Genomic DNA, 8,979 nt, shown 5'->3' with positions numbered 1-8,979 from the left:
ACGCACATCAGTCAAGGCGATGGTTAGTCAGAGATTATTCGCCAAGTTGGAGAACTCACATATATCTTATCAATTTTCTAATATAATCCATCGGGAAGATACCAAGGTCTGGAACGTACAATTATAATTCATCATCGCACTATCTGTCTGGCAATTAACAGCATTCACCTGGTCTCTAGTATGACTATTTGAGAACATTATTGGAAATTCCTATTGGGACTATGCAATAATTTTCATCTTCTAGTTGCCATAATATGAAATGATGACATAGTTCCTATCATTGGGACAGTTTTGAATAATCAATCCGTCTGCTTTGCCGCCAGATATTTGCCCGACGATGAAGGTTCAATTTGGTGTTCACCGTGGCACGGCCCTGCATGTGGTTGTCATGGGTACGCACGTGGCCAAACAAGGTTGTCACGCGTACCTTGGTAACAGTGACGGTACATTATGACATCGTTTGTAACAAACAACCCAAGTGACATTTCTCCTTCAACCTTGGCGCATTTTGTCAAATCTATTGTCATTTCATGAGCTCGGGTAAAAGTGACTCAGCAACAATTCAAACTGAGCTGCACGATATTCGAAAATGGTGAAGCTTGACGGAGGGAGATCGTTGATAGTATCAACGGCTTCACATTATTTCGGAGTTCCGGTTGACGCGAATCCAGCAATCGCGGGTACTCCTGAGATAGAAAAATTCCTCGACGAACCTTCGTGCAGGACGCTGTGCGCCCAGCCCCGAGAGTCGGAGGACATGGGACTAAAACTCACTATCGAGCTACCCTCCCGTGGAGGCAACACCTTGGTCTTCTTCAAGGTGATTAGATTCGCTTTTAACTCGAAATTGCATCACAAGCACTGACTCGTCTTGGATTTTTCAGGTGAAAGCTGCCGCAGTGACAGACGAGAACTTCCACGACCTGGTTCAGGTCGTGACGACGGGTGGCAACGCGAAGCGTGCAGGTTCATCCAACACGGGTGAAGGCTCGGCTCTGTTGAGCGCCCTTCGCCTGGTCTGGGGCCCGACTCTACAGCGGGCGGGGGTCGCTGGAGATCTGCTGAAGAGGCTGGAAGAGGGTCTTCTTGGACCTCGGCCGGCTACTACGGTCCTCGAGGAACAGGCAACTTGGGAGAGACGGGCTAGCGGGGGGAAAAGCTCTGAGGAACGACGCGTTGCCATTGAAGCTACGGAGACCTTGAAGCGAATGAGACTTGAGCTGGATCGCGCTGCAGCCTCGAGGTTGGTTTCGGCTCTTCCTCTGACCTCATGATCTCGCACTTGTGTTTCACCTTCGCTTAATCCGATTAACAGGGAAAGCCTCGAGGCCGCTGAGGAGGCGTTGGAAGCGGTTGCTGGGTACGTCGACGACCTGTGGAAGCTCGAGGGGTCAGCATACTCGGAGCATAGAATGAGGTCGCTACTCGACGTTATTGGTAACGAAATTGTTTCCGTCGCGGAGTCTCTCGTCAATGCCCAAGGTATTGGTGCCGGTGACGGACCCCAGGCGAGGGATGAAGCTGTGGCCGTTGGGGCCAGCCTCTGCGAGAAGTGGATGGTTTCTTGTGAAAGACTAACCGGACTCTTTTGGCCTCACCAATCTCTTCATCCTTGGAAAGGCCCAGTTCACACGCCTCAAAGATGCGCGAGCTTGGGAAAACGACTTAGGTATATGAGATGAAAGACCTCTTTCTGTAGATTTGAAAAATGTATTATTTGTGCTTCGGTATTTCGCCCTTGCATAATTGAATCACCTTTTCTGAAATACTATTTTGTTTCAGGCTCCTTACGGAACTTCGGGCTCAACATCGGCAGCTTGTTAGACTATTGACGCCGGGTGAGCGTGCCGCTCTCGGAGCGGATCGTCTTTTGCGAGTCTTCGACGAAGTTCAAGGTAAGATACTGAACCTGAGACAGGTGAACCGTTAGGGTGTCACCATGTTGTATTGTTCTCTTGTTTTTTTGAAGGCCTTAGTGCCGACGAGGACGAGGCTGCATGGGAACGAGCAAAACGGAAAGTTGAAGAGTCTTTGGGACCCGCTGAAGAAAGGGTTGCTGCAAAGCTGCGTGCCCAGTTCTCTGGGGTTCGAGGTCCGGCTGGTCTAGCTGCAGAGTTTCGTCGCTATGGGGAACTCCTGAAGAGAGAAGCTCTGAGGAGGGCGCTTCGCGGCGAGCGAGAGGCCCTGCTTTCGGCTGTCAGCGGTCTTGTGGGTTCGTTGAACGCTTAATTCAAGTGAAAGATCCGAATCTCGTCCCACGTCTTGGTACGAACAATTGCGACGCATGGTTACAGAATCTTGTCAAGTCGGCCCAGACACGGTTCGCCTCCTCGATAATCCTCGCATCCTTCAAGATATCCAGGCTGCCAGGACAGCCGAGCTCAGGCTTGAGGGACTGAAGAACCTCGTCAAAGAACTGCTCACGGATCTTCCTGGATATGAGGATGCGGTAATGACCATCACCGCGGCTCTGAAAGAAGCTGCATCGCGGAGACAAGAGCTCATCGAGTCGTGGGTAAGGCGAGTGCGGAGTGAGCAGTCAGAATGACACTGGTTTTCGATCTCATAATCAATCCAATTCTCTTCTCACTTATTGAATTAGACCAACGAGGTTCGAACAGCGGTGATATCGAAGGAGCTGAGTCTTGACGCCGATGGTGCAGTGGTTGAGCTGACCGGTGCGAGCATGATGCGCGTTACTTACGACCCGCGGCTAACGCAACTCGTTCGCGAAGTCCGAGCATTGGCTGGGCAAGGTGAGCATCTCCCTTAATGAAACGTATCGAAAACCCAAAGAAATTTATCTACAATCATACCCAGGAATTGAACTTCCTCGGGAGATTGGCCAACTGGCCGAGAGGGCAGGAGTTTTGGCAAGCCGCGCTAGGGCCTTGCAGCAGGTTGCCACCTTTCACAACACAATCGGGGATCGCATGGTCCCGTCTCAAAGGCCCCTCATGCTTGTGGCTGCCTTGGAATTGGCTCGTGCCGTTCGCGAACAGTCAGGAGTTTCATGGAACGACCCCCACAGAGTGGACGCCTACACTGCGCGACTCAGGGAGCTAGTGAGTGTCATTTCCATTTTTTCAGTAAATCTTGACTGGCGTGGTTCCACAGTGAATTAAATTGAACGATTCGTTACTAAATTTCTGTACTGTTGTTACGAACATCCGTTGACGATCTATGTGATCATCGTATTCCAGGTGCGAAAATTTGCACAACAGAATTCGGAGTTGAGTGAAAAACACTCGGCTCTGTGCGAACGCGTGGCGAGTTTGCTCAAAGGGGATGCCGTCAATTTAGCGACTAATCAAAACGGATGGAAGGAGACGCTGCGTAATATGCGGTCCACGGTCGACACAGTTGAAGGACAGTACGGCAACACTAAGGCGTGGAAGCTGCACTGGGATCGTCAGCTATTGAAGGCACTTGGCGTAGCTTACCGGTGGGAAAATTTGACTGCTTTGACTGTGAACGTCCGTTTATGTCACTCCTAAATTCACCTTGTTGCATGTTTTACAGGGCTGCGCTACCCTCGCTTCTCCAGAAGCTTCCAGAAATTCGAGTTGAACTTGTATATCACGATGGCCGTCTTCAGTGGCGGCCCCCGATCGAAGAGGTCCGTGCGAAGGTTTATTCCGCGCTCCGTCGGTTCCTTGCAATTCCCACGAACTTCAGGGGCGTTGGCGATGCTGCCGAAGGACAATTCGGTGGCCTCGTTCGACGCAGCGCTTATCTCTTCGGGCGTGTTTACGCGGAAGCGGAAATCGTTCTTGCCGCAATGGAAGCGACCCGTGTCAAGTGGATACCACTCGCTGCTCCTGCAAGAATGGACCCTGGTGAACGGTGTGTTCAATTCTATTCTGCAGATTAATAACTCATGCAATTGATCGACTTGATAATAATTGATAAATTACAGATTGAAGGGACGTCCGCCTGTCGAGTGGGAAAAGGCCTTCAAGGATGCCAAGCAGTGGGCCCAGGAGGCGAGACTTTTCCATTTACACATTCGAGAACAATTTCTTTTCCCTTTCCAACGACCTTTACTCATTTGAACATTTCTCAGCAGGTGGGCCGATTGAGGGGAAGTGAGATCCGCCTTTGGTGCATTCGGGTGGACACAGGTACGGCAAGAGCAGACCTTGAGTCTACAACGCGAAGGAGTTGGGAGCGTCTCTCGGTGGATCTGAGAACGGAGGCGTCATCACGATTGGTTGCAGTTACTGAGTTTCTCTCATCGGCTTCACAGGAACTCGACCGACGTCCGAGAAGCATAGAGGAGATTGGATTAGCCCGTGAAGCATACGCAAGAATACGTGATGATGCTACTGGAATTGCAAAAGAGCTTGAAGACATCGCTGGACTCGCGAGAGTCCTGGCAGCCTGGACCAGGGAGCGACTGGAAGGTAGGATTCGATAGCTGAGAATACTCCCGTTTTGGGGAGTTCGAATGTTGCGGAAACATTATTATAAGATATAGTCAGACATTGTCAATCTAGTAGGTTGATGTTTGCTGTGTAAACTTTAAAAACTACATTATATTAATTCGTGGAAAATACATAGTTCTTTTTTCCTTCAGGGGTAAACGGTGCAAGGGCGGCATGGGAGGGCCTTGGAGATCGGTTGGAGAGACACCAGACAGTGATAACGCGGCAGATGGAAGATGCGAAGTTGAATCTTCGGCACAGGTACGTTGCGTTACGAGACGACAGAGAGCGATGGGAGGTGAGGTGGAGTTCGAGGTCGGAAGCGGCTGACGTTGAGTGGCTCGTAGCGACACGAGAGCGATGGTTTGCTTTGAAGGCGATAAAAAAGGGGCTTGATGAGGAGTGCCATCGGCTCGGTTTGAGCCCCGTTGAAATTGGGGTGGTTAGTATATTTCTTTCTCTCTATCTTTTCTGGGCCAATTTTTTCTTAAATAATTTTCATTTCATCTTAGGATGACCTTCAAACTGGCCTAGATGACAGCGGACTTTCAGCGTCTGCGGAAATTGAGGCGGAACTTGAAGCTCTGGAAACTAACTGCAAAGTGCAAGCTGAGTTCATGGAGGAACTTGGCAAGCAGGAAGCGGAGGAGTGGACCATTGCGAGGAGGAGGTTGCCCCGGTTTCAGGACTGGCTTGACTCGTGGGAAGCTCGGCTTCGGGGTCCTGGAGCGGGACTTGAACAGGAACCAACCAGGAGAGTAACTTTTGTTGAAAAAAAAGTTCGTGAGATCAGGTCTGCGGTCGAGTGGGCACAGCACCTTCGTTCGGACGATCTGGTCGATGAACACTGGGCTGAACTCAGCGAGATTCTTGGTCTGCCAGCCAAAAGACTCCAGGATGTAACTCTTGGTCATGTTTTGAACGCTGCTCCTGTCATTAACGAAAAAATTGATTATGTCAAGGTAAGAATGGGGACGTAAAACGAACAGAATAAAAGTGGCAAAAATTTAAACCCTTTAAAGAGGCAATACTCAGTCTAAAAATAAGTTCAGTTTTCAGAAAATATTTATGATTTTTTGTTCCTCTCGACTTATTATATGGGGGTCATCGCTCTAGATGGTGACCAAGAGGGCTGCTGCTGAGGGAGGTATTCGTCAGGCACTCGCTGAACTTGAATCCTGGGAAGGATCCGCCTCGCTTCCTCTGCAATCGCCTAAGGATAGCCAGGGAGTAATCGTGCACACTGTTGTGGAATACGCTGGTCTCTTAGCGAGGGCAGGTTTGTGTTCATGTATACTGTACGTGAGTAAGATGGATAATATAGCCCATACTTCACATCCACAATGAGAATTTTTCACCAAGTACATGATTCAAATGAATATCAATAACAGGTGAGTTACGGCTTCTCCTGGAGGGAGCGAGAAGTTCTTCTTGCTATGAGAGATTTGCGGCTCGAGCAGTTCGCTGGGAAGCTGCTCTCTCCGAGTTGGAAGAAAGGGTACGAATCCTGAGCGCAATTCAGAGAAAGTGGATTTATTTGGAGCCAATATTCGGCGGAGGTGCAGCGCCCAACGAGGTTGCTAAATGGATGAGAGCTGATAGGGAGTTCAGGTACGCAAAGAAACCAGAATTGATTTTTGTGGGTGTGCAGACAGTAAAAGACAGAGAATTCTTTAAAAAAAAATCGGCGTTTTTAAGGTATCTAATGGCGGATATATCAAGGGACCCCAGAGTCCCAGCATTACGAAGACTTCCTCTTCCTGCCCTAGTAGATCTCAAGGATGCTTTGGACCGGTGTCAGCGCAGCCTAGATGAATTTCTCGAGGTAATTTTCTCGCAGATCTATCTTTCTCTTTCTGTCATCTCGGTTTGTTCTCCTTATAAGCATGAGTCATATGAATGATTTAAAGGAAAAGCGTGCTGCATATCCGAGGCTCTATTTCCTGAGTGACGAAGACCTTCTGGAGTTGGTGTCCGGGGGACGAGGATTGGAGGCACACTTGCCGAAGTTGTTTCCAGGACTTGGTGGCGCTGTTACGGATCAACATTTTTTGAAAGCTGTTATATCTCCGGAGGGTGAGGTGATCAAGCTGCCCAAAGATATTGAGCTGACAGAACCGTTACCGGAGTGGCTCGCCGCTCTTGAAGCCGGCATCAGGGATGCTTTGCGTCTGAGTTTAGACGAGTGTTTGGCAGATTCGTCACCCGATCCTTCGCATTATCCCGCCCAGGTAAGCAGTAGGTTTTCTTCTTTATTTCGACATTATAAAGCGTTGTGCCAAATCTTTACAGATTCTACTTCTCTCGGAACGAATTCGGTTCACGGAACGATGTGAGCGAGCGATGCGTGAAGGTATTACGTCTCTAAAGAACCTTGTAGAGGCTTTAGAGGCACAACGAGCGCGGTACCGGGGCTTGGAGGACATTGGGGATAAACTGACCGCTCTCAAAGCTCGCGGACTCCTCCTTGACGTCGTTCATCATCTCGGAGTTGTCCGGTCATTGGTTAATTCGATTATGACCGCACCTGGAAGCACCACCAAGATCTCCTGGGACTGGAGTCGGCAGTTGAGGACCTACAGGGGGGTGAGTCCCACTCAGTGAATTTTCAGAGTTTCAGAAAATCTTGGAAACCGTTGTTTGAAAAAATCAACTTGTATAAAATCAACAAAATCTTTCGTAGACTGCCGAAACTGGTGGACCGCTGATTCGTTGTGCTGGTGCGGAGTTTCCGTATCGTTTTGAGTATCAAGGAGCCAGTATTGGGCTCGTTCGGACCTCGCTTACGGAAAGATGTTTCCTGGCTTTGACCCAGGCAATGAGGCTTGGCTTGGGTGGTAGTCCAACTGGTCCAGCTGGGACCGGTAAAACTGAGAGTGTCAAGGCACTCGGCGCTATCCTGGGAAGACTCGTCCTCGTTTTCAACTGCGATGAAGGTACGTTGGTAGTGGAGTTGCGGGATCATTTATCTGTAAAAACCGAACAGATTGAACGTAATTCGACTTGCAGGAATGGATGCAAGTAGCGTCCGTCGAATCCTGGGTGGCCTGGCGCAGGCTGGAGCCTGGGGTTGTTTCGACGAGTTCAACAGGCTGAAGGAGGAGACGTTGAGTGCGGTTTCGATGCTCGTCGGTCCGCTGCAAGAGGCAGTTCGTGATGGTGCGGCTCAGGTAATGCTCGGGACCGATCGCGTCAAGTTGGACCCGCATTGCTGTATTTTTATCACGATGAACCCAGCCGGCGCTGAGTACGGCGGGCGACACAGGCTACCTGATTCTTTGGCAAGACTCTTCCGTCCCGTTGCTATGGCGCGTCCTGATCAACTCGACATTGCTGGTTCACTTTTGGAATGTGCCGGTTTTCTAGAAGCTCGGACTCTCGCGAAACAGCTTGTCGAGACACTGGACTTGGCGCACAAACTCTTATCCAGACAGCCTCACTACGACTGGGGGCTCAGGGCACTCAGGTCTGTCCTTGAGGCCGTTTATCGAACCTCTGGAAAACGGTCTGATGCTGAAACTACGAGGTAAGGACTTCTAGGCTTTGTCCATGGCAATTTGCTTCATAGATTGGTGAAAATTGTTCTGTTCAAATATAGTTGAACATTTTTCAGATTGTTGGAAGGATTGCGGATCGCTATAATGCCGAAACTAACCGAGTCTGATTCGTCCAAGTTTGCGGCTTTATTGTCAGACGTGTTTCCAAATGAGAAAACGACGAATTCAACCAGTGTCCAATCTCTTGACAATGCCACCGAGCTTTCTACTGCTGTAGAAACTATTTGTAAAGCTTCAGAACTCGGCACCGACATAGCCGAGAGGTGTGTTCAGCTCGACCAACAGCTCCAGGCTCGCACTGGCGTTGCTATCGTTGGTCCTCCAGGTTGCGGAAAGACTCTGCTTCGGCGAACACTTGTCAGCGCTATGGCGCGCGTTGGAACGCCAGTTACTCAGTTCCTAGTTTACCCCGGTGCGGTGGCTAAGACGAAACTTCTCGGTCGCGTTGATCCACAGACGAGGTATGTTTCCACATCTATATTGTACTTTAGACACAACTGCACTGGTACTGTATTCACCATTCAACACTCAGGGAATGGAAGGAAGGCCTCCTCTCTGGCAACGTTGCTTCCGCAGGAAGCACTCCGACTTGGATCGTCTTGGATGGAGATGTCGAACCTGCCTGGGCAGAGGCTCTAAATTCCGCCTTGGACGACAACCGTCTATTGACCTTGCCGAATGGAGTCGGCGTCCGTTTAGGCACTGGAACAAGGTACCATACCTCTTCATCATGTTTTTATGTTTACCTTAAGCCTGATGTAAGTGGAGAAATACTGAAGTTCGAACTTTGTTCATCTTCTCAAGATTCATCTTTGAGACTCATCGGCTCGACGGAGCAAGTCCTGCGACTGTCTCTCGTCTGGGTGTCGTACATCTCGGTTCCCTTCCCGTGAAGTCGCTGATTTCGCCATCACGTCTTGAAAACCTTCCTTCGCAGGTGCAGGAGGTCGTCCTGACTCATTTATCAAAAAGTAAGGAACTTGACAACTAGATTT

The 8,979-nt window shown here is 49.7% G+C and overlaps 1 protein-coding gene across 1 annotated transcript in view; it reads left to right on the top strand.

Moving 5' to 3' along the window:
• The first annotated feature begins 290 nt into the window (after nucleotides 1–290).
• btv (dynein cytoplasmic heavy chain beethoven) overlaps nucleotides 291–8,979 on the top strand; it is an 18,371-nt gene continuing 9,682 nt past the window's right edge. Inside the window, exons 1-24 of the mRNA XM_046632948.2 lie at nucleotides 291–820; nucleotides 885–1,243; nucleotides 1,316–1,669; nucleotides 1,783–1,895; nucleotides 1,970–2,212; nucleotides 2,295–2,515; nucleotides 2,603–2,756; nucleotides 2,821–3,065; nucleotides 3,204–3,445; nucleotides 3,523–3,846; nucleotides 3,920–3,986; nucleotides 4,070–4,406; nucleotides 4,580–4,869; nucleotides 4,940–5,389; nucleotides 5,544–5,706; nucleotides 5,819–6,038; nucleotides 6,126–6,252; nucleotides 6,338–6,658; nucleotides 6,720–7,013; nucleotides 7,111–7,363; nucleotides 7,437–7,953; nucleotides 8,041–8,445; nucleotides 8,517–8,696; nucleotides 8,789–8,955. Coding sequence (XP_046488904.1) covers nucleotides 590–820; nucleotides 885–1,243; nucleotides 1,316–1,669; nucleotides 1,783–1,895; nucleotides 1,970–2,212; nucleotides 2,295–2,515; nucleotides 2,603–2,756; nucleotides 2,821–3,065; nucleotides 3,204–3,445; nucleotides 3,523–3,846; nucleotides 3,920–3,986; nucleotides 4,070–4,406; nucleotides 4,580–4,869; nucleotides 4,940–5,389; nucleotides 5,544–5,706; nucleotides 5,819–6,038; nucleotides 6,126–6,252; nucleotides 6,338–6,658; nucleotides 6,720–7,013; nucleotides 7,111–7,363; nucleotides 7,437–7,953; nucleotides 8,041–8,445; nucleotides 8,517–8,696; nucleotides 8,789–8,955 — 6,277 coding nt within the window. The 5' untranslated portion in view covers nucleotides 291–589. The remainder of the gene's footprint in view (nucleotides 821–884; nucleotides 1,244–1,315; nucleotides 1,670–1,782; nucleotides 1,896–1,969; nucleotides 2,213–2,294; nucleotides 2,516–2,602; nucleotides 2,757–2,820; nucleotides 3,066–3,203; nucleotides 3,446–3,522; nucleotides 3,847–3,919; nucleotides 3,987–4,069; nucleotides 4,407–4,579; nucleotides 4,870–4,939; nucleotides 5,390–5,543; nucleotides 5,707–5,818; nucleotides 6,039–6,125; nucleotides 6,253–6,337; nucleotides 6,659–6,719; nucleotides 7,014–7,110; nucleotides 7,364–7,436; nucleotides 7,954–8,040; nucleotides 8,446–8,516; nucleotides 8,697–8,788; nucleotides 8,956–8,979) is intronic.

Source organism: Neodiprion pinetum, chromosome 6 (genome assembly GCF_021155775.2).
Source record: "Neodiprion pinetum isolate iyNeoPine1 chromosome 6, iyNeoPine1.2, whole genome shotgun sequence".
In the NCBI taxonomy this organism is placed as follows: domain Eukaryota; kingdom Metazoa; phylum Arthropoda; class Insecta; order Hymenoptera; family Diprionidae; genus Neodiprion; species Neodiprion pinetum.
Note: the sequence above shows the minus strand (reverse complement) of the source record. Positions and strands in the feature narration are given on the sequence as shown.